This window comes from Ciconia boyciana, chromosome 19 (assembly GCF_034638445.1).
Source record: "Ciconia boyciana chromosome 19, ASM3463844v1, whole genome shotgun sequence".
Lineage (NCBI taxonomy): Eukaryota > Metazoa > Chordata > Aves > Ciconiiformes > Ciconiidae > Ciconia > Ciconia boyciana.
Window position 1 is genome coordinate 253,354 of NC_132952.1, and position 24,211 is coordinate 277,564.

At 51.0% G+C, this 24,211-nt stretch overlaps 1 protein-coding gene across 2 annotated transcripts in view; it reads right to left on the reverse strand.

Moving 5' to 3' along the window:
- EPHB2 (EPH receptor B2) overlaps positions 1 to 24,211 on the reverse strand; it is a 130,113-nt gene that overhangs the window by 41,043 nt on the left and 64,859 nt on the right. For both annotated transcript variants that reach the window (XM_072883989.1, XM_072883987.1), the window contains exons 4-5: positions 7,681 to 7,836; positions 6,750 to 7,085 (exon numbers count right to left, since the gene is read on the reverse strand). In XM_072883989.1, the coding sequence (XP_072740090.1) occupies positions 6,750 to 7,085; positions 7,681 to 7,836 (492 nt within the window). The remainder of the gene's footprint in view (positions 1 to 6,749; positions 7,086 to 7,680; positions 7,837 to 24,211) is intronic.

The following is a 24,211-nucleotide window of genomic DNA, read 5'->3' on the forward strand; positions in this document are numbered from 1 at the left end:
GACTCATGTACAAGGACCTGATGGGCCCTCTGTGTTTTGATCTCTCAAGTCAAGACTGGTTGCCTTTCTGAAAGATGCTTTAGCCAAAGACAGGACTGAATGTGAGGATAATTGATATGCAGGATGATTTAAAACATCTCTTGGCTTGAACCTTTGAAACTTAGTATAACAAAGAGCAATAGTCATAAATCATAGCTTGTGAGGTTCACGTTGGACATCGGGAAAAGTTCCCCCACCGGGGGGGGGGATGCAGCTCTGGGACAAGTCACTGGAAACGTGGAGAGATCTCTGCCTTTGGGGATTACCAATAATTGTCTACCCAAAGCCATGGCTGTCCTGATGTAGTGCTGGCAGCAGTCCTGCCGTAGGTGGGAGGTTGGATGAGACATCCGAGATGCGGGGATGCTACAATCTCCTGCCTTTTACTTTTATATTGGAAGGCAACAAGAAATAGACATTCATAGCTTTTAAGGTCTGGAAAGCTCATTCCAACTCTTTGAGGTGATTTCTGCATACACTTTCCCAGGTGGTTGTTTCACAGACAAGTAATTCCTGACTGCAGCCAGCTCAGGGCAAGGCTGAGAGCAGCACGAGAGAGAACAGGAGATGCCATGACTCCCTGCTTGTGTCCAGAGGAGCAGAGGCCACTGCTGTGCATCCCTCTGAAGGAGGAAGCCAGCCAGATCTTCTGATGCAAAATGAAAGTGAAAAGATAAAAGCAAGAGTCCATGTGTCCCAGGCGATGCAGTTCCCCTCTCTCTTTCTAGCCTGCAGCATAACTAATGTGGCAAGCAACCTGGATGGCTGGTGAGAAGTGCTAGTCCCTACCAACCTTATTCCTTCACCTCGTCTGCTACCCTGGCTCCACTCCTCTTTCTCCTCACCTTTCCTCCCCTGACCCCTCCATGATGCCTGTTGCATTTGGCAGTAAAGCTCATGGACCATGGCTGCAAGGGATTTTTTTGTTGTTGAAGGTGAGGGAAAAGTCCTCCCTTCTGGTGCTTTGCACTTCCCAGGATCTGTCTCGCCTGTGCTTCATCACTCACGGCTGAACTCTCCAGCCTTTGCGTAAGGACCAGATTGGACTGAGTCCAGTCACAGGACATTCACAGAAGAGCAGAGCCATGGCCCATGCGCTTGCTTTGGACAGCTGAAACACTCAGCTGTCCTTGAGCTCACAGGCACCTGAATCCTGTCAAGACAGCCCTGTCCAAAAGACACTGCCTGGCTGGGATGCAAATGCCTGGGCTGTGATAGCCACCGCAAAGCAGAAATTCAAACCCTAATGATACCTGGCATGAACCTGGTGCACAGGCGTGAGCTGCACATCTCCCCAGCCAAAGAACCCATGTCACGACATACTGCTGTAAAATGCCACCCAGAATAATAATGCAAATAATCATAACAAGTTATCTGGATCCATAGAGAGGGAGAAATTGTGCCAGTAAACTCCGCCACTGCAGATGGTGCTCCCGACGGGTTTATCAGGAAAGTGTATCGGTTTCCTCTGTCACACATTAGCTGGTATTCACAGGGTATTAGCTGTTTATGGCTCTTTTCGGCTCTGTTTGCAGCCAAGAGCCTCTGACATCAGAGTTAATCCTCCCTTTTTATCCCATGTGACACAAGAGTCACTCACAAAAGGGACACATTCCCAAAAATCTAGATGTTCTCTTTGCCCTATCACTGGATGGTCTTGAATTTTGTCTCTGGATACTCCAGAGCCCAGGGCTTTTTCCTCCCTTCTCAGATCACAGAAGCCACAGTCTGTCATCAAGAGGTGCCCTTCCCATGTGCTATTTAAGTCATCCCTGCCCAAGGAGCCCTTTTCCTCGGCGCCTTTCCCAGGGCACTCAGCCTGCCTGCGGTGCAGATGGAGCCTGCAAATCCTCGCAGCACCAAGACTCCCCACCCTCCCTGATCCTCCCCAAAGAATGGCCACAAATTAGCAAGCAGGGGCTGCGTGTTGTCACCAGCAAGAGGGTTGATGCCTGGCATGGCTTTCAATTAGTTAAGTGTCATTATCCCAAGTGCTGGGCCACACTCAGCTCCTTGACCTCTGGCGTCCCTCCTGTGCCTTCCCTCTTGGGATGCTGGCATGGCTCTCAACCACCCTCTTGGCACAGATCTTTTGCTCTGGCATGGCTGAGTAAAGGCTTTTGGTGGCACCCGCTCTCTGTGCGATGGGCTTGTTTTCTTTGGCCACATCACAGCCCCTTAAGACAGGACTGGCTGTGTCATATGGCAAGTCCTGGATCTCCTTTCTTGGAGAGCTGCTGAACTTTGGGGGAGAGGTACCACTCAGCTGCAGGGTGTGATAGGCAGGCAAGTGGAGGGTGAGTTGGGAGATGTACAGCATGGACTTGGAGGTCAAGAAGCCTGCTGAGAAGAGCAAAAAGAAAACACAACCTGGCCTCAGAGGTGACAGAAGATATTTCCTAGGAAGGCAGGGGGATCATGCAGAGTTTGCTGGAAGGGGTAAATTCAAGTTGGCTGAAGACTGACTGGGGACCAAGGAGGTGGTGGGAAGGGAATGTTTATTCCAAGCTCTTTTTATTTCTATTCTGCTGGTCCTGCTCCCTTCTAATTTTCTATAGTTTGAAAAGGGAAGCATCACACCTCCTGTTCTAACAAAACCTGCCCTTCTGGAGGTTAAACACCTTTGGTCTTTTTAGGACACTCACTGCAAGAGAAAGGTCCAGGAAACCACCTCTGAGCACAGGCTGGCGCTGGCCGCTCTCTTTCGATCAACCTTCTCCTAAGAAGAGAGGTGGCCTGTCCCTCAGGGCTCCTTTCTCCACCGTGGTGTCTGGACTGCTGATCACTTTGTCGGTGGGACTGAAAAGATGACAATGTTACAGAGAAATGCAAAGGCTAAACCTGAGTAGTCTGAGGTCAGCATCAACCTGGATAGTCTAAGGCCAACATCAACTTGGCCAATGCAGAACACGAGGCCATGGGTCCAGGAGGAACTGCAGAGGATCCAACCAAGGGTGACTGAGGCAGCCTGGGGCACAAGGCTTATGAGACGTGGAGAGAGGTGGGCTGGCTGAGCCTACTGATGAAGACATTAAGTGCGAATTTAATCGCAGCTACGACTCCTTGAAGCTCCATTAAAAGAGGGTGGAAACTCACTTTTCCCAGCAGGGGTAGGTGATGCAACAAGGGGCACAAACCACAAATCAGGCTGGAAATTATGAAAAGCATCTTTCCCAGGAGGGTGACATAGTCCTGGGACAGGTTAGCAAAGAGGTGAAGTTTTCCAGGACTCAGCTAGAAAAAGCCACAGCAGATCTACTCTTGGTGATAGTCCTGCTGCAAACAGGAGGGTGAATCAGAGACACCAGATGTCCCTTCCACAAACCCTGATGGGATCCTATGGGCCAAATCAGGCACGGCAGCATGACTTTGTGGAAGTAGCTCTTGTCAAACTGTCTCGATTTTTTTTCCTGAACTCAGGAGTTCAGCAGAGTGCACAGACTTAAGGTGTGTGAGACACTGGGCTCAGCATCAGCATCATCTGCAACACATGAAATTAGTTTTAAACAAGGCTGGCACTCAATGGGGACTCACACTGTGTCCAGCACAGTGGAGGCAGCACCTCTCCTTAAAATTATTAGAGATCTGGGAGATGATATAAAAACATTGCTGGCAAATTGTTCATAAAGTGTCCAAAATGACAGCGTTGGGAATGACAACTTCTGTGCAGAGCAATGATCAAGGCTTCATGGCTGAGCCCATGAAAATGTTTATAACGTTGTGCTTGGGTCTGGAAACCAAAATGCAGGTCTTGCTTGCAGAATGGGAGACTGCATTGAGGGAAGCAGCATCTGAAGGGACCAAGACAGAAGCCACCAGGGAGGTAAGAGCTGCCTGCATGGCTGAGCGAGATAGCACTTTACACTTGGATGTGTAAAGGGAACAGCAAGACCAGCAAGGAAAGTAGTTTATCTGCTACTGGGTACAATATCCAGTTCAGAAAATTATGATGAAGAAGACAGAAATGTCTACAAAGAGCTATGCGAAGATCCACATTCTGGAAAGCCACCTTATAGCAAGAAAGGGTGATTCAGCTTGGTCTAATTACCTCTTATTTTTCCTTGAGAGAAGTTACCCACCGCCTGTGTCTACATGAGGAGAAATGTCCTATTACCACAACAAAACAGCAAAATAAGTTATGTTGATGCAAAGGCGAATGTTAGTGAAATCCAGACCTTGTTGGAGAGGGGTACAACAGTAATGACTGCAGCCATCTTTCTGTGGGAGACAAGAAGGTGAATGGTGTGTCACCTTCTTTGATCTCAAGTTTCCCTTTTGGGATGACGGTCACCGTACCATCACACCCACCCAGTGCCACTCTACCAGCCACACTCAGTACCTGCCTTCTGGCTGCTCTACGGGGATCATTTTCTTACTCTCTAACAGCAGCTTTTTCCTGGGATGCTGAAGAATTTATGATACCTGAAGGTTAAAGATGCTGCTGGTGATGTGGCATCTCTCCTCAGTCCCGAAGGAACCAAGCACAGGTGGTCCCCCAACAGTGGTCCATTTATTCCTGGGTGAACCAGGGTGATTTTGCCTTGCTTTCTTCAGGGCTGGGAGGTCCCCGAAGGCCAGCATAGTGGGCCCTTTGCAGGGAGGCCATTGTCCAGCTGTGGCAGGAGCATAACCCCATCACATATTCGGTCCTCTGCTCTGCCTGAGATGGAGCCCCAGCTGCTCAACCCAGAGCAAAGGCAGAGGGAGGCTGTAATCACCGCTTCCCCAGACTCATGCCTCCCCTCCCTCTGCATGCTCTCCTCTCCCCACAATCTCCTTTCCATTCTCCTGTCCCAGTTCTGCCTTTGTGCCTGCAGCTTCTGTTACCAACTGCTAATGATCTACATCAAGGCTGCCAGGCGGTGCCGAGTGTAAGCAGAAGAATTCAGAGCCTCTAATTACAGAGGAATTAGCAAGCAGACAGTTACTGTTTAGTGCTAATGAATAGATACATTAAGAGAGACATCACACAGGCTGAGAAGTGTGAGCCCTGATAATAAAGGAGTGTCAAACAAGGAAAACACAAGGAGGAGGATCCAGGGGACTGAAAAGGGTTCGCCTGCAACCAGCTCACTGTTTTGCTAAGGTGGAAGTAGTCACAGGCAGTACATGAAGGTTACAAGTACGCCATATAACTCCAAAGTGCAAAATCCAAGCATTAAATAACCTGTCTATAGCGGAGGATGATGGTGCGGGTGCACAGAGCCCCTTCCCAGCCCCAGGTAGCATTGCACCCACCCCATCTCCATCAGCCATCTCTGTAAAGGAAGCTGCAACAGGTCACCATCCCAGGCCAGTTCCTCTCTCCTCATCAAGTGCAGACACGTTTCTGCTCACAGTCAAACCACGGTTCAACGCTATGCTAAACCTGCTTTCAGGGCTTCTGCTACGGTATTGAAAACACTGTGACCAAGCTAACTTAAGATCAGAGGTCACGCTGCTGGTTCATGTGCGACCAAGACATTTTGCAGGTTACCACTGTCTCAGTGCTCTGCATGCCCAACCAAGTGATGCCCATCTGCACCACTGCTGCTTTACCCCAGACCAAACACCTTCTGTCTCCTACAGCCAGCACACACCATCGTCTCCAAGCAATTCAGTGGAAATGCAATCATCCATGACTGCCAAATGCAGTCTTGAAGGTCATGTAGTGTCCAGGGCAGCCTGGGGCATGTTCGTACAACCCCACACATTTGCTGCAGCGCTCAGAGGGACCACAGAAACTCGCCTGCTCCTATGCATGCTTGTACCTTATTGGCATGCTTCCACCCTGCAATTGGATTAAGCAAAGCCCCAGTCTGTGCTCCAGCTCCAGATGGCTTCCAGGTGAGAGCAGCCCCTGACCAGCAGCTCTGTGGGGCATCCTGCCACCAGCACAGCTGCTGCCTGGGGACTGCTGGTGCATCTCCCAGGAGCAGCACTACCAGACACCCTGACACATCCCTTCCCCCAGCAAAACCACCCTGCTCCCCCTGCCTGGGGAGTGTAGCAAACCCGCAGGACAGCACAGAGCTGGAGACCCCAAATGAAACCCTTCCTGCTCTGCTGTTTGGTCTTCTTCACCAAGGTGACTCTGAAGCAGCACAGGACCTGAAGCAGCTTTCCAGATGGTGATCCCATATATCCATCTCCCAGCCCCTCTTCTGTGCAGCTTTCCTCTCCTTTCACAGCCTGTCCTGGCTTTCTCTGCAGTCGGAGATTGTAGCTTGTGTCAAAATGCTGGAGCTAATCTTACCTTCCCTCCTCAGGAACCAGGAGCAGTAGCAGGGGCTGAAGCAAGGCTGCTAGCAGCAGTGAGTGCTGCTGCTGTGTCTGCAACACACCGATGGTGCATGTAACTGATGGTCCAAGGCAACAACCTCAGAAACAGTCACGTGCCCAGTGCCAAAGAGGGATGCTGAGACACCAGGGGACCATGACATGAGCTGTTCTGCTGTGGTGATGGGGAGGGCAGCTCTGCCTTGGGGCACACTCCCCATAAGGGATATTTTTCACACCCGAGGCTTGGGATTCATCCAGGCCCATGCACTTTGGTCATCACCAGCATTAGGGAGCAAGCAACACCATGCCACATGTCACCCCACCTCTTCTCCCCTTCAAGCCCTGCTCACCCCACAGGGTTTCACCCAGCACTTCTTGACCAGGAGATCTCTGCCCACTACCTCCCCTTCCTGGAGAGGTCTGCTGGGAGACACGGGTCCGCATCTTACCAGCCTGGTTGGTGGTGATATTCACTGATGCAAACTGCGGGGAGAAGGGGCTCTGGTCGGTGACGCCATTCACTGCCTGGATCTCAAAGGTGTACTGGGTGTGGGCCAGCAGGTCGCTGATGTAGATGCGGGGCTCTGTCAGGCCCAGCTGGCGGGGCGCGAACTGCACATTGTCCCCGCAGCGTGTGCATGCTCCGCGGCCGGAGCCACAGCTCTTGCAGATGATGTTGTACACCAGGTCCTCCCGACCCCCCGAGTCCCGTGGCGGGGTCCACTCCAGCATCAGAGAGGTCTCGTTTACGCTGGAGATGACGGCCTGGGGGGCAGATGGGATGGCTGTAAAGGGAATAGACAGAAAGGTGTAAGAGCCAGAGCCCTGCTCATCGCTACAGGACCAGCTGCACCCCATCCTTTTCCCCATCCAGGACTCTGCAGCAGGCACACGCTGAGCTGAGTGCTTCTCTTGGTGTCAAGGATGTGCAGAGCAAGCTGGACAGCCAAAGGCAGGAATGGGGACAAAGCCTGTCCTCTTAACCTAGGCTCATTTGATTACATGGCATCCCTGGCAAAATTCACCAGTTATTTTTTGTAGCGTTTCTGATTCCTGGCCTTTCCACTAATCTCCTGCGTGCCAACACGAAGGTCTTCTTGTCCAGGTACAGCCCCAGAGTGAAGTCATCCCACTGCCTAGAACAGCACAGAGCAACCTGAATTTCTGTCCTTTTTGCATGTGCAATGCTTGCAAGTGCAGACTGGCCCAGGGTAAGAAAGAGCCATGCCTGCAAGGATGAGGTGCTCTGAGCCCCCTGGCTTCCTCCAAAATCCCACTGAGACAGATGCCTTTGTTAAGCATCCCTTGGTGCTTTGACTGATGTGTGTCTCCTTTCCCAGACGCACGCGGTCCCTCCCCAGTTGCCCAGAGCCCACATACTGGTGCATGGCATGTCGACAGGATCAGCATCTGCCCGGTAATATCCGTTTCGGCACACGCAGTTAGTGGCCCCTTCCGAAGTCGTCCGGCTGTTAATTGGGCAGTGGATGCATCCTTCATCCCCTTGGCTGGCCTTGAATGTCCCCGATGGGCAGCCTGGAAGAGAACCAAGAGCAGTGGTAAGTGGCAAGGACAAGGGCTGGTGGGGACGCCCGGAGCCTGGCAGCACTGCCAGAAAACACCCTTTGGGGCTTTGCAGAGTCCAAAGCCAAAACCTGACAATTTGAAGTAAACAAAGTGGAGAAGGAGCAGCTGGTTTGAAGGCTCTGAGGAGGCAGGCGCTGCTGCTCATGCTGCCTGTAGAGGTGGGGTCCCCATGCAGACTTCTCCTCCCCTATTCCTCAACCACAAGCGCAGAACAGAGTCCACTCAGGGAGTCTTACGAATGCAAAGGGGATTTTTAGACACTGTCACATAAGAAGATGCGACGGGCTGTACCAAGTCAGACCACAGTCACCAGAATCCTCCCCCAACAGTGGCCACCCAAGGAGCAGGGCACAAGCCAGGCATACACGTTGCCCACAATACCTTCCCACCCTCCAACAATTTATAGCTCAGGGACTTTCTAAGAGGCAGGCTTTTTGCATTTAACATCCCTTGTGGGATGTTTCTTCCACTGAATTACCCAGTCATTCTTTTATTCCATGCAAACATTTTGCACCCATTTTATCCTGCAGCACAGAGCCCCACAGTGTAATTGTGCGCTGCATGAAGAAACTGCTGCCCTCTGCTTTGAAGCTGCCAGCTGCCATTTCATTTGATGCAATCTCACACTTGCATTGGCAATGAACCCTCAATCGCCATCCACCTTGTTCAGGACCCCTAGGGTTGCACAAACCTCTGTCATGCCCCAAGCAAGTTGCATAACAACATTCACTATTTTATTCTCTACTCTTTTCACATAATTAACAATGTCCAAATTATTTTTTAACCACCAGTGTACCAACTGGACTACCTATTATAGCCCCAAGGTCTCAATCCTGAGAGACGTCGGGCCAACTCACAGCCTATCTCTGTGCACGTGTAAAGTCGAGGCTGTTTTCTCCCATTTGCATCACCTCACATCTATTGAATTCCAATTGCCTTCTCATTCCCTGGTCACGCTGCCTCATAAGGTCCTTTTGCAACTCTCCACAGCCAGGCCTTGTCTTCCTTACTCAGTATCATAAGCAAATTGTCACTTCTGCCACGACCAGCAGCAGTGTGCTGGGGTCTACCTCCACTGGGGCTCCGACCTCTAAGCCATTCACAGATTAAGAAGATGCTCCCTTAGCAACAGCCGCTCAAAAAACCATGTGTTCAGCCAGGCGGGGTGGGCAAGGGTGGCATGGGGGGTGCTTGGTGCCTACAGCAGATGGATGGTGAAGGCTGGACCACAGTGTGAAATACCGTATTAACAGATACGGCACAGGTGGCTAAAAATATCACCGCAAAGCTTTAAACACCAGAAAGTCCCTTACAAGCCAGGGGATCACCAATGCCAAAGCAAAAGCTCAGCTATAAGCATTTATCGGCATGGTTCTCTGTGATTACTCTTGGTTGCGACTTTCTGCTGCTGTTAATTTCTTGTGCAGCATGAAGAGCCTGGGGGGGTGGCAGGTGGTTTCTGCACTGAAACAAGTTAAACAAACTTCTACTTCAGTTTGCTGCCAAGGCTTTCAGGAATGAGGCAGATCAGAAAAGCAGCCTGGGAAAAACATATGCTCGGGGTTGCTGTAAGCAAGAGCTATTACTGAGAGGTATCTGTTTTTTTCTTTGAAAAAAAAAGAGGGTTTTTTTTTCAGTTTTCATCTCCCTTCCTTCAAAATTATCTTGAGTTTCCAATGAGAAAAGCTCTACAGAAAAATACCCTCAGCCTTCCTGCTTGCAAAGTCCATCCTGCCTCCTACAGTCAAAGGATCTGTTAAAAATCTGGCTTCTCCTCATGTTCCTGGATCTTTCCACCCTCATTGTCCCCTATCCCCCAGGCATTTGACTCCATTTCTGACCCTGTTCCCAGCATGTCCTTCAGTACAAACCCACCTCAGAGGGTGTTAAGTTGTTGGGAGAGGTGATGGCTGCGTAGTTCTCCGTTACAGTGAAGTGGTGGTGGCTCTGTAGCTGAAATGATAACAGGGTCCTCATACTAATACCAATTTTTGAAACACGATAAGACCAACACACAAAATTGCTCTAGTCTGACATCCAGGGTGAAATATAGGGTCATTTGATCAAAGACATTTTGAGACATGGGCCTCTTTCACCTTCCTGAGGCTTATTTTAAAAATAACAACTTTCCTATAAAGCTTCTCCTGCATCAAGATAGAGATACATCAAAAAAATGCCTACGCTGCTGAGACTTAGTGACTGGCCCCGAGAGACAAAAAATTTCCCCAGGTTTGGCCTGGCACAGGCTGATGGCTGCAATTAATTCTTCTGCATGCAGTGGGGCAAAAACTGGGGCACGTGCCATCAAAAAACGGCCAGAAGTTTTGGCAACTTTCTTCCTCCCCAAGAGGTCCCGCACACTGACATGGCATAAAATAATCCTGGAAAATCAGAACTGCTCCAAAGATAAATGTTCTGAAATCATGCTGAAAGACAGGAAAAACACTGAAATTTGACACAAAGTCCTTTTTTATTTTTTTTTCTCAAGTAATGACAATCTCCAGTAGTAAAATAAATGAACATTGTGTTCAAAACTGTTTTGTTCCCTCCAGGTCTTCCTCTGGGTGAGAAAACAGCTTTTAATTTGGAATCCACCCAATTTCTTGTTTCCAGAGTAAACAAAAAATCAAAACTGAAATCTTCACACAGGGGCTGAACCCCCTCCTGTTCAAACAGCATGAATGTTCTCGCCACTTGCTGGAAGACACAAGTACACCCCAGTTTTCTGCCCCTGGGTGGTGACAGCAGCTTTGGGACATGCTGCTTCCCCTTAGGCTTGCAACGAGGGCAGGGGCAGAGCATCCCTAGAAACTCCTGCTTGGAAAGAGGGAATTGAAACAGTGAAAGCACATAAATTTCTACTTTATCAGAGCATCCTTCATTCCAGGAGGGTGATTACTGTGACAGTAGCTCTGGCCTCATCACTGAAGCAGGGGCGGTTTGCAGTTTCCCACGTGGTGGGTTCCCACATCTCCGGCACCAATCGGAGGATGCTAATAGGGGTTCACGGGAAACATATGGACCTTTAATTGCCTCACTGCTGCACGTAGGCATGGATGGCTGCCTTGCTAGGGTACGGCTCGGAGACAGCAGCAGGTTTGCTAAGAGTACTGGCTGTAGCTCTCTCAAATAAGATTGTGAACGCCTGAGCAGCGCCGGGTGTCCTTGTTTCCCAGCGGAAAGGTGGTCGTGCCTGGGAAGGCACATGTTTTGGGAAGGGAACACCATGGAGAAGGACTCACGAGGAGTCCTGCCCTCCCCTGCAGGAGGATCATGCCAGGGATCTGGGAGGGAAGGCCACTTCTGCAGCATGTGCTGCTGGAGGCAGCACTGGCACGAGGCTTCCAGCCCTCCTTCCCCATAGCGCAGCCTACCGCAGGGCAGCTTAGCAGAGAAAGGCATCGCGTGGCTCAGCCTGAAGGACAAGCATTTGGCCAAACATGCAGGAGGGGCTGCAGAGGGGTTCCCTGTTTGCCGGTCCCATGTCTCACTGCCTCTCTCTAACCAACTTCTTAATTAATCCAGTGTGAGCTGAGTAGGCTCCAAACAGACTCATCTGCATCAAAAACTGTCCTCGCCTTCAGACCCCCACCCCAGACCACTTCTGCAAACAGCTCTCTCTTGCAATAAAAGTTTCTAAAATGGCACATTCAGTCTGTGCTAATGGCTCTGAGGAAGTGTCCTCCTCAGCTCTCTTTGCCTGGCTTTGTTTCTCCTGGCAGCAAGGCTCCTTCCACTTGAGCAAGGCGTTTTTAATGGCTGATGGAAAACAGGCAGCCCTGGCTCTGTCAGTTAGGATCTGCCAAGAGTCTTAAATCCCCAGCCTTATCTCCCAGCTGCTTCTCTTCTCCCTCCGGGGCCAGAGGCAGGGGGCAGGGAGGCTGGCTCTGCAGCCCAACATCGTCAGCATCTCCGGTGCTGCGGGACCCCAGAGCTGGTCACCTTGGCCGCATCCTGCCTCTCACCCTCCCCTGTGCTTTTGGGAGCCCTCTCCCATAGCCCTCCTCGCTCCTGCTGGCCACCACACCACAGGACTGCCCCCGCACTAACCCCATGCTGGTGCCAGCGATTTGCTCTTATGGAGAATAAAGAAAACAATGTTCTGGGCCATGCTAGGAGGAGCGTGGCCAGCACATTGAGGGAGGTGTTTTCCCCTGCCAGGCACTGGGGATGCTGCCGCGGCTAGTTTGGGGTTGCCCAGTTCAATGGAGGAACAGGAGAGTCCAGTGGTCACCAAGATGGCCAGCCTTGGGGCACAGAGCATATGAGGAGAGGTGGAAAGAGCTGGGATGGGTAAACTGGGGTAAGGGGGGGATCCAACTGCAGTTGCAGCTATTTGGGGGCAGATGCAAAGAAGATAGACCCAAACACTTCTCAGGGTGCCAGACTCTGTAACAAGGACCACAAGTTCAGACTGGACAATAGGAAAAGCTCCTTCTCCAAAGGATAGTGCAGCCCTGGGACAGGTCACAGAGCGGTGGTGGATCTCCTTCCTTGGGGGAGATTCAGCTAAATGCCATGGATGCCTTGAACTAATGCTGGTGGCAGCCCTACTGCAAGTGGGAGGCTGAAACCCAGACCCCAGATCTTCCTCCACCAGCACTTCTAGGTTTCTACTGCTCGTGGTGTGTGGGGGGGGTATTTATGACAGAAGGCTACTGTGCAGAAGGCTACTATGTCCAGCCAGCTCTGAATTTACCCCTTTTTCCTTTCATCAGCCATGCCCTTCTTCTTGCAAGATGAAGTGGGTGTTGTAATGACATTGTCACTTTTCCCATATTCTTCCCCATTCTGCCCCTTGCACCTTGACCCTTGTTTTTAGTTCTGCACGCAAATGGGTCTCACTTTGTCTCACCTGAAAAAGTTTCCCATTCTCTGCTTGTTCCTGTCCCCAGGCCCTCACACGATGGTGTTTGTCACCTTAGTGAAAGGCTGGCCTCTGGACAACTCAAAGGAGCAATGCTGTCCATTGCCTTTGGATCTGCTTACACTTCTGCCATGGCCTCTCCAGCCTGGACATTTTAGTGCTGGAGGGAACAGGACTCAATCCTGCCTTTCTAGGCTGCAGTGCAGGAGGCAGGTGGTAACACCCAAGACCCTTGGACTTGGCATTGGAGTTGGCTGATACCTATGAAAGAGAGAGGATCTTGGACCTCTAGGTGCCAGCTCTCTGCACTCGTCCTTCTTGGGGCCGCACAGGTCCTCCCATTTCCCTCCTGATAAATTTAATTAGCAGCCTACACTGTTACCTCATACTTGAGATAAGCAATTAATCCCATTGCCAGGTGCTGTCACTGCCAACAACTCTGACAGCATTTGGAGAGCAGGGGATAGAAATACAGAAGGGAAAACAGGGTTAAATGAGATTAACTGAAGGGGAACATGGTGCTTTAATCCATGTGGATTAAAGAGTTGTCAATAAAGGAAGAAGTCACAATGCAAATGTTCCTCTTTAACCCCGTCATTCTCCACAGGACAGAAATAGAAGCAGACAACACAGGCCTGCAAAAGCATCCTCCCGTCACTAGCAGCTTTTAGATAGGTTCCCATGCCATTGACTGGACCAGCACCCTCACCTCACCAGCAACTCAAGGAGATCAACTGGGTCACACCATCTCCCCAGCACATACGCACTGCTGCTCCGGCCTCACAGCTGGAGGTGCCAGGACTCCAAAACCCACATCCCCTACAATAGTGCTCCCCAGATGTGTCCCCCAGGCCACCTCATCTGCCTCCCAGCTTCTGCCCAGGACTCCTTCAGACACAACCCCCTTGGAAGTGCCCCTGGCAAGGACTTCCACGCTGCACCCTGCCTGTCTGCAGCTCACCACTGGCTGCTTGGTTTAAGAGGTTATGTCGTATGCTCACCATCATTCACCCTTTCATTTGGTCCACGGGCAGGTGCAGAGGGGCAGCACTGGGTCAGCGTGGGGATGTGATAGGACCTTAGTACTGCAGTGTCACAGAGGGTTGGAGAGGACTGGGCAGGGCAGAGTGATGCCCTGTTTGGGAGCTCCCCAAAAGAGCACGCTGGAAAGTCCTGCAAGGGACAAATAGTCCCCGACCTTCTAGCCAGGCTGTCCTCAGCCCAGCCCAAACAAGCTCCAAAGACCAGGAAAACTGCATGGGCCAGGGATTCAGCCTTTTGGACACCATGGGACAAACCAATAGTGGTCATCACACACGGACTCTCCAGCACAGCCTGGGCCAAAGACAGACAGTTACAGTCCCCTGCTCTCCTGCAAGAGCATCACCAGCCTGCTAGCCAGGACAACCTTAGGCAGGGAGCACCCTCATCCAGACCCTCACAGCTCTCTCCCAGTGCCCATGCACCAGCAGCAGGGCTGAGCCCTCACCTGGGAGAGGCTCTGTGCCAGGGGCTTGCCAGCAAATCCCGCCTGCAGCCTCTGCAGGGTTCACAAGGTCATCTCCCTGCTAGCACCGCTCAGAAGTTCAAGCATCTGGTGAGACCACCACACCTGTGGGCATGCACACCTGCAAGCCCCCCCCGCTGACCTGCTCTGGGCAGCACATCCATCAGCGGTGACAGGATTCCGCTGTCAGGGAGAAACGCCTGGAATTTCTTACCTGCCCGGTCAGCCTGGTTCAGCCTCCCCAGCCCATCACAGGGGGCCTTAAAGAGAAATGGAAAGCTTTCTGTTCCTGCCTGAACATGGGGGACTGGGGTGCTACCAGCGCTCTCAGAGTACAGACGGTGAGGACCATAATCCAGCATTTCTCCTGCTAGAGGCGTTCAGCAGACACCGAGGGGAGAGGACCTCCCTATCCAAAGGAGACATGGAGCTGTATGTTCATCACGCTGCTGTATACCACAGATGACTGCAGCCCCAAAGGCACAATTCACAGCTCACTTCCAGAGGCCAGCATCCCTGGGTGAAGCCAAAACCAGATGGTGAGTTTACAGGTCAGGAGCACAGCTCTGGTGGCAGCACGTGCTTTGGATGTCCTTGCTCCTGCAGACACCTGAAGAGCACTCTAGGATGTAGCTCCAAGACCAAGCTCAGCAGCCAGCAGTGCTCTCCTGAAGCACGACATCCACCACCCTGGGGATGTTGGGTGCTGCCGGTCTAGGAGCAATCCCAGTCCCAGCACATGGGGTGATCAGGATGCTGCCAGCACCTGCGCAGTTCCAGCCCCAAAACCTTGTCTCAGTGGCCTGGCACACACATAAGGACCTAGAGCTTCAGGTGCTGGGGTGACTTGCATGGAGCGATGCCAGCCTACACCAGCCGAGGTGCCGAACCATGAGGTTATTTCTGTGGAGTGACGCACTAGCAGATACACCAAATGTCACGCTTGCGTTATTCAGCCTCTCGTTTTCTTCTGGTGCAGAGAATGGACTGATGTGTTTTCCAGCCTCTGACTACAAGACTGCAGGATTTTTTTGGTTTTGCTTTAGATTCCTTACAATACAGTAATTTATTTTATTTTGATATTTTAAAAAATGCTTTTCAGGCAAGCAGCATGTCCTTTTTCAATAGATGTAAACACTGCAGTGCTACATACTGAAAAAGCAGTTGTTTAAATGGTAAGCCTGCTTTCTCCAAGTGGTCTCCAGAAGACTTTAGGACTTTCATATTTTGTTACTTTGTTTGGTCTTGTTTAAACGTTTCCCAAAGCTTCTGCCTGGGAGAGCTCTGCCTCTGGAGGGTGGTATGTTAACCATTACGGGAATGGCTCCTAACCTTTTAATGCAGGGAAAGAAGCAAACCAAGCAAGCAAGTGGTGACATCAAAGTTGCACTGATGGAAAATCCTTAATCCTATAAACCCTTCCTGCTTTAATTGGTGTTAAAACAAAGATAATCTTATCTTGGCCCTATAAAAGAAGGGGTAGAATGCACTCTCTAAAAGCCTCTCTAAGAGCCCTCATAAACTTGACAAACATTCCAGGTTTTGAGCCTGAGGAGAATGGCTTTAATCCTAAAGGAAACATGAAAGTAAAAAGGGAGCTTTTCCTGGACAAGAGCCCTTCAAGTGGACCGTCTCCCCAGCCCTCTTGGTCCTAGTGCAAAGCCGGAGTCACACCCCCCAGCACCACGGCGCTTCTGGGGACAGGATGTACGTCCACCAAGACCAGACACAGAGACTCAGGGGACCAGAGCAGCCAGGGACCATCCGATGTCTGTACGTCTCCAGGTGCGAGCAGAGCCAGGATCAGGCCCGCAAGTGGACTTCTGCCTCCACCTCCAGGGACTCCAAATGCATCTGTGGCTGCTCAATGTTTTTGTCTGTGAATCACCTGTCTCTGCCCAACTCCCTTATCTCAGATGTTGGAGGAGCAGGTTTCAGGGTCAGGTGTGCAGAGTCTGAGATCAGATCTCTGAAGGCCATCCCTACCTGACCCAGAGGCCCCAACCCCTACAGCCAGCATGCAGAAGTGTTGACGGCACTATTCCCAGATTGGTCTTCCTTGACTTCCCATAGGATGAGGACCAGTGCCCTCCCACCCCATGCTCTCCTTTCCATCTCCAGCAGGCTCTCTGCAGATCCCCTCTAGGTGCAGCTCCCAAGGGAGCCTTTCCAGGGCACAAGCATAGCTTGTGGAGGTGGAGGTGGGGGTGGCCAGGAAAACGTGGAGTGAGCATGTTTAATCATTACATTTTAATGCTGCTTAGCACCCAGTTTAGACAAGTTTAAAACATGCCAGCTGGTTAAGTGCCAGCAGCCGCTTTCCAGATGACAACATTGTTCTTAGTCAGTACTAGGTGTTGAGTGGAGCTGGCATAATGGCTGATTAAAAATGGTTAGTTACGGTGGTTTAAATCACAGGGGATGTAGTTGCACAGTAACTTTCCTTCCCAGCCTGCAGTGAGAGAAGAAGCTGTCAGCAGGCAGCACCGCATGGTCACACACAGCCCAGGGAGGTTGCACACTGTCCACCTCCACTTTCCAAAACACCCTGAAGCCTGCTTACATACTTATGAAGGGCAAAACCCAAGGAGAACCAGCCTTCCTCCAAAACAAGCTCCCAAGTGTTCTGGCACTTTGTGAGACCTGCATGGAGCACCGTGTACAGTTTGGGGCTCTCCAGTGCAAGGAAGACACTGGAGCGACTCCAGGGGAGGCCACCAGGATGGTTGGGGGCTGGAGAACATGGTGGGCAAGGAGAAGCTGAGGGTTAGACTTGAGCCTAGAGAAGAGAAGGCAAAAGAGAGACCTTACTGCTGCCTTCAGTGACCCAACGAGAGGGTGTAAGGAAGATGGAGCCAGACCCTTGTCCAGGTAAGACAAGGCTCAAGGTGGCACATGGGAAATTCCAGCTTGATACAAGCAGAACGTTTTTCAGCATGAAGGAGGTCAAGTATTGGAAGGAGGGCTCAGAGAGATGCAGGGATCTACATCCTCGGAGACAGTCAAAGCCTCTCCCAAAGGACTGGCATGCATTCCGGTCACTTTAGCTGAGCTTCCACTTCTCAAGCTTTTGGATGCCCAGCCTGCCCCCTGCTCAATGGACCACTGCTTCCTGGCTGCAGGGGTACAGGCACAGTGAATGGGGTTATGCAAATGCACTGCTGGCCTGAAGGCAAAAAAGAGTCACTTACACCAGGAGTGCAAAGGTAAAGTAGTTGTTTGTAGGAGCAGCCTAGGGAAAAAAAACTTACTTTTTTACTTTGCTTAAATTCACCAACTTTGTTAAATCAATCATACTTGAAAGTGACAGTCCCCTTCCCCAAAGCAGAGTCCCTTGGTGCTGTCACCACACATGCCTCATGGACCATGGCACCAGCCTGCGACTCCAGCTCCATTTCAGAAGTCCATCTGTCCCTGCCGCTTCTGATTCACTCATGTCCGAACAGGCACACTTCTGGCCCTCAAACATCTTCTGGCCCCAAAATGACCTGAGCTGAAGCAGCTTCATCCGGCAACAAGCTGCTGTAGCAACATGGTGCGATGGACTTTGAACCGCTGGGGTTTGAGCCTGCAAAGGGAACTGCAAGAAGAAACCAAAATCGCTGTGCCTCCAGGCAGCTGATCTGCCAAAAAGCTGGGGCTCCTTTGAAACCCCCTGCTCCAGAGGAGAGGAGGATGTATAGACAGCCTCTGAGAAGTCCATACCTGGGGGGGCAACATCAGCTTTAAGCCAGGGTTGGAGAGGGAGTGTTGGGAGAGCAAGGCGGACCGTGAGCCACGTCTCCTAGGTAGGGCGTAGCTAGAGCACTGGTGTCTGTCGCTGCACCCATCCACATTTATGTGGTCTGTCTGTCTGCAGCATTATTTAGGAGCAGTCAGCTTGCTATCTCAGCACGGCTGATGAAATGAAACACACAAAGCATTGTAATCGGAAGGATTTGCAAGAGGGAGAGGAGGTTTTTTTAAGCATGCTGACCTGAGTGCTAGAAATTTTGGAAATGGCAGCAGTAAAGCCATTTGAGCAGCCCCTTCCCCACCCTCCCCAGCCCCCAAGCTCGTGTGTGTGTGTGCATGATCACTGCATTTGCAGTATGTAACAGCGTGCCACCCCCCACCCCCATATGACAGACAGGACTTGGGAGCACGCTGGCTTCTGCAGTAACAGGCAGCTGTGTGCATAGGGGCGATCACCGAGCGCACCATCAGCAGCAGAGAGGGAAGCAGGAAAAAAGATAAAAGCAAGGCAAATGAAACCTCTCTAGAAGAGCTCATCTTTCTCCATATTTGATAGACTTTTTGGAAAATGTGGATGGCTGTGTGGTATAGTCATCCCTTGCTGGCATTGCCACCACATTCAGGGTCCCTGGATGCCCAGGACCTGATTTGGACATCCAGGCTGCTGCGCATTCACAGCCTCATCTGAGGTCAGCCTGTCCCGTGGCATCACCAGTCCAGGGGACAGTAACATCTTAACCTGACTCTGCTTTGGCTTCACCCCAGCCATGTTCAACCTTTCTTTCTACTGACACAAGCCAGGCACTTGGAGGCTGGGCAGAGAGCATAGAAGTCCAAGGAAGGAAGCCACGCTCTGTAATCAACACACGTATTTTTGATAGAGAGCAGGAAATATGATGCGGGGCTGCACAATGAACTATGAGTACAGAAAACTACCAAAACCCCCAACTGCTTCCAAACAGCAGGTCTGACCATCCTGCACACTGACAAAAAGCAGTGTGGCTGTGCCAAGATCACCATGTGCCAGGGATGTGCATGTAAGAACAGTTAAAGTAGGGATTTTATATATTATTTTCTAGGAAATCTTTTATAAAGCCTCCCTATTTTGCACAACTGTGATGACTTCTGCAATTCGTGGCTGAATAAATACCCAGGAGCAATTTCCACCATCAGCATTCCCTCTACACGCAATGCATCAATTTGGTGGTGGTGTTTGTGCAGTATTGAGGGTTGCGAGGGATCAACATCAGAAGGAGAAGGTTGAACCCTAGGTCTCCTGGTTCTCATTTCACTGATAACTTTCTCCAAAAGGATGCTCTGCTGAGGGAAAAGCAGCAGCAAATAATTATCTGTCTATATCCATCAGGAGCAGTGTTGTATGGCAGGACCTGAGAGCCAAGCATGCACTGTCAGAAAACACAGATGGGAAGAGACAATTTTCAACAGCTCGTAATTCCCCTTATTTGGGCGGGTTTTGCCTGCATCCATCAAAATGCACCTTCCACACCTGAAAGCTTTCTTCCACCAGATTTCATACTTCCGTACTCCCAGATTTTCATACTCCCACTGGAAAGTAGAGAGGCCTTGGAAAGGCGTTGCAAGCAACTTGAGACAGAAAAAAATGCGAGGTTACTCAAACACAAGGTTGGGAGTAGCTGGCTGGTTTCAGCTGCATGAAAGTTGAACTCAGTTCCTGCCTCTGTGCATTTAAAAGTAACTCTCAGTAAATCAGAGGTCTTCCCCAGATTCCCAGATTGCCAGGGCTCTCCCACCACGCTTGAGGGCTTGCTGCCAGCACTGGGCATGTGGCATGAGCACTGAACGGGTTCCCGCCAACGGCAAAGTCACCAAGGACAGAAAGTACAAATAAAACACTGTGAATAATAACCAAGACTGCCTCCAAAAAAGTTGTTGTTGCCCCCAGAAAAATACAAATCATATTTTTCAGTAAAAATTAATTCTGGCCAAGAAATTACAGTGAAGGAGTAAAAATGCATCTTAAAAAGTCACGAACTGGCAGCAGTGGCTTTAAATTAGTAAGCACAAAATACAAGCTGTTGATAAGACCAGCTAAACTGGGCAGTGGAAAAAATAGGGCCAGTAAGATTAACAACAAGATGGAAATCAAGAATGCAAGAAAAATGAAGCTATAGTAAGGATATGTACCTGCTCCCCAAATATGGCAAATTGTCCATTGTGACACAGAAAGAAAGGGATATATAATAAAATAGTGTATGCATAGAGAAGGATTGTTTCATAACCAACACTTCCTTAAAATTTTCCATTCCCCCTGAAAATAGGAAGAATATTGGCGATCGGCTCCCAACACCAGGCAGTACTAGATAACTTGTACCCAAGAGCTTTAAGAGTCAGCCAAGGAAAACTCTGTGATGCGAGTGCTGGTGTTTATGAAATCAGACGTTGTGAGACCATTTCAGGGGACCAGACACACTGATAACACTGTGGCATATGATTTTCAAGGGTAAGAGATGCTTAGCTCTCTTGGCCAAGACGATGGCACCACTGCCAGGGGTAAAGAGTGGAACAAGTGACACCCAATAAAGTCCCCTGATATATTTTGTTTGTGTTGTGGGGTTTCATTGGTTTACTGGTCACTTTGCACAGTGGGATCGGAGACACTCTGATCACGGTGAGGTTGAGCATCCTCCCAGCCCCATTCTGCAAAAAGTGGTCCTCGGCACCACATGCCGCTTTGAAGAAAACAGGCTGAAAAGCAGGGAGGTTGCTGCAGAGAATGGGCCATGTGTGACAGCCCAGCACATGAAGCTGCAGCAACGAATCAGCGGGATCCTCAGATGGAGGAAGTGGAAAGTTCCCAACACGTTGGGTCAGACTTGGAGGTGATGCGAGAACTGTGCGTGGGCAGCGTGGTCCAACCACCAATTTCCTGGTCCCTCAGCAGCCATATAAAAATATAGACAGATTTGGGCTTCTTAATCCACAGACTGCCCAAGCACCAAGCTCATCTGGCTACAAGGGGTCCCAAAAGTCCTTCTCAGGGACCTTCACTGCATTTTCCCCAACGTTAGCTGCTCCCGAAGCCCACAGCACGCCTGCGGCTCACACAAGGAATTTCTCTACCTGCAGAGGACACGGGGAAAGCAACCACACTTGCCTAGGTGGGAAGCAGCTGGGTTATTCAGAGCAGGGGTCGCGGTTGGAGAAGGGTTTTCTTCAAAGCACGAGGTGCCTGGAGCAGTTCCAGCCAGGTCTGGGAGCAGGACAGATGGCAGAGCCCTGCTAATCCAGACAGGCAAGCCAAGCCCAGGACTGCACAGCTCCCTGGGACGCTGCCAAGCATGAGCTCCCACTTTAAAGGCCCCACTTGCTCTTACAGATTAACACGGCCCCCCAAGAAGGTCCCGCAGGGAAATGCTCATGTTTGAGAAGATTTGTGCCCTGCCTGATGAGGGATGCCATACTGGAGCAGAGAGGGGAAAGCAGAGCTGGGCTGGAGCACGAGGTGCATTTCCCAGCCCTCTCCTGCTGCAATCCTCACTAATGGAGTGCAAAACTCTAAACTTTCCACCCCAGTACATCTGCATCCCTCATCCTAGCAGGGCACAAGGAATTGCCTTGTTATTAGGGCCACATGAGCAAAACTCGAGCTGCCATGCTCATCGAGGTGAGGTCTATGTCTTCTCTCTCCTGCTCCTTTTGGCTCTGTCTGCGATACAGAGCCTGGTTTTCCATGGAAGGGCAATGTCGGGGGCAAGGGCATGGAGACTGACTGTGGTCAGCTTGCAAAGCAGAGCTCTGCTTGGCAGGACAAGGACCAGTAGACCCTCTTGTGCAAACAGTAACTCTGTCGGGACTAAATACAAGCTCTTCACAGCATCTCTAGGTCACAAAGGCTCTTCCTGCTTGGTGACTTCTCCTCATCCTCTCTCTCTGGGGTACCTCTCCCCGCTGCTTTCATTCCTGTGATTTCATCTGCTCCCATGGGAAACCATCATTAAGTGTCTCCCCAGCTTGTTCTCTGCTCATCCTCCCACACAAGGATCTCAGCAACCCTCACACTCATCGCAGCAGGACATGGAGCCCGCTCTTCTCCCATGCTGGTCCCCAGCGCTCTACTGCTGGCCCTGCTGCCCAGCTCTCAGTTCTCTGGCTGGTCTAACACAAGGTGCAGGGGATGTTCCCCTGCAGGAATAAGGTACCAAAAAAAGGGATGAGAAGGAAAGTGCTTAGTGGCTGCTCTGCACCGGGAGCTCCTGGTACAGAAATGCCTGAAGGCAAATGAAGAAGTACCCAGTAGCATGAGGGCAATGGGCCCTCCAAACCTGTTGGCCAACCAAGGAGCAGTAACCAGCTTCTTGCGTCCTTGTCTCAAGGAGACCTCGCACAATGCAGCACGTCCCTGGTTATGGACTCCTCCAGACAATGAATGGTACACCCGAGCAGGCACAGACACCATGGGCAACGCCATGCTCTCCCCCTGCACCAAAACAGTGAAGGGATGGCAGCTCACTACGTCATAAAACACAGCTGATGCAGGCAAATCAGCAGTATGAAAGAGGATGGGGGCAGCTAATGACATGACCCTCAGCTCGTCTGCGGTCCCCTGTCCAACCACCACATCCTGTCCTGGAGGTGGCAACATGCCTGGGGACCAGTAGGGCTGGGGTTGTGCAGCTGTGGTTACTCATCCCTAGGCAAGCACAAGCAGATGGTGCACAGCAGCCTTGCTTTTCCCCTGTGCCAGGATGCCCAGCTGGCCACCATTGTCGCACCAGTCTTTCCCAGTACAGACAGTGCCATGGTACTGGAACCCAGATGCTTAAAGGACTGCTCTCTCTAGTCTAGAGCTGAAAATTAAATTAAAACCGCGACAGGGACAGTTAATTAAAGCAGATTAGTGTGAGACTAATTAGGGACACTGACACTGCAACCATCAAGCCCTGCGATGTTAATTAGCTGTTCATTAATGTCAGCTCCCTGTTCAGAACAGAAATATGAACTGCCTATCTCATGGGCTTCATGCACAGCAGAGCACACAGCACCGCTCGGTCGCCTCCTCCAAGGGCACACCCAGCCTCCCATCACCTCCCAGCAGAGACACCATCACCACTGACAGCAAGATCCTCGCCACCACCAACAGTGAGACCCTCACCTCTGCCAATAGCAAGACCCTCACCACCACCAACAGCAAGATTGGTGGTTGTGACCACCAACAGCAAGATCCTCACCATCACTGACAGTGAGATCCTTGCCACCACGGACAGTAAGATCTTCACCACCACACAGCACAGAGACACGGCCACCACCGACAGCAAAATGCTGTCACCATCCTGAAACACTATAGCCATCGACAGCCAGAAGGTCCCCATCCCCACCCAGCAGCAAGACCATGCCATCATGAACAGCATGACACCCCAGCACCACCTGTGAGCACCTGCCATGTCCCTTGTTACTGGACACTATCCCCTGTGCCACCGTCAGAAAGCTGAGTGTTGTCCAGGACCCACCCCTAGAACTCCCAAAAACTGGCACCTACTGTCTTCCACATCCATAACGTGCCAGGGGACATGCAGGACCATCCTTGTTTCCTCTCACTCTTGGCCTTGAAAAGGTACTAGGATGGTGCTGCCCCATCCCACCATCATGCCCACAGCTTGGACACAAAAAAGAAGGCTGGAGGACTCTGGAGAGACAGAAGATAAAGAAAGGAAATCCACCAAGCTCTTTGGTGTGACTTTCCATCACCACAGGGACCTCTGTCCTGCCTGGTCTGGGAAAGGCAAAGAAAAAACAAACTGCTGTTCCCCAGGAGGACAAGAGCACAGACGGGTGTGTAGGGAGCACACAGCAATTGTAGGAAGCACACAGGGCTGTAGAGAGGATACACTGGCTGTAGGGAGCACAAATGGGCTGTAGAGAGCATACACAGGGCTGCAAGGAGCACAGATGGGCTATAGGGAGCTCACAGGGGCTGTAGGGAGCACACACCAGCTGTACGGACCACGCATGGGGTTGTAGGCATCACACATATTGCTCTAGGGAGCACACACAGGCTGTAGGGAGCACACACAGGGTTGCAGGGAGCAGGGATGGGCTATAGGGAGCTGACAGAGGTTGTAGGGAGCACACACGGACTGTAGGGAACATGCACAGCAGCTGTTGGGAGAATACACAGGCTGTAGGGAGAAATACATGGATGGTGGAAGCAGACACAGGGTTATATGAAGCACACA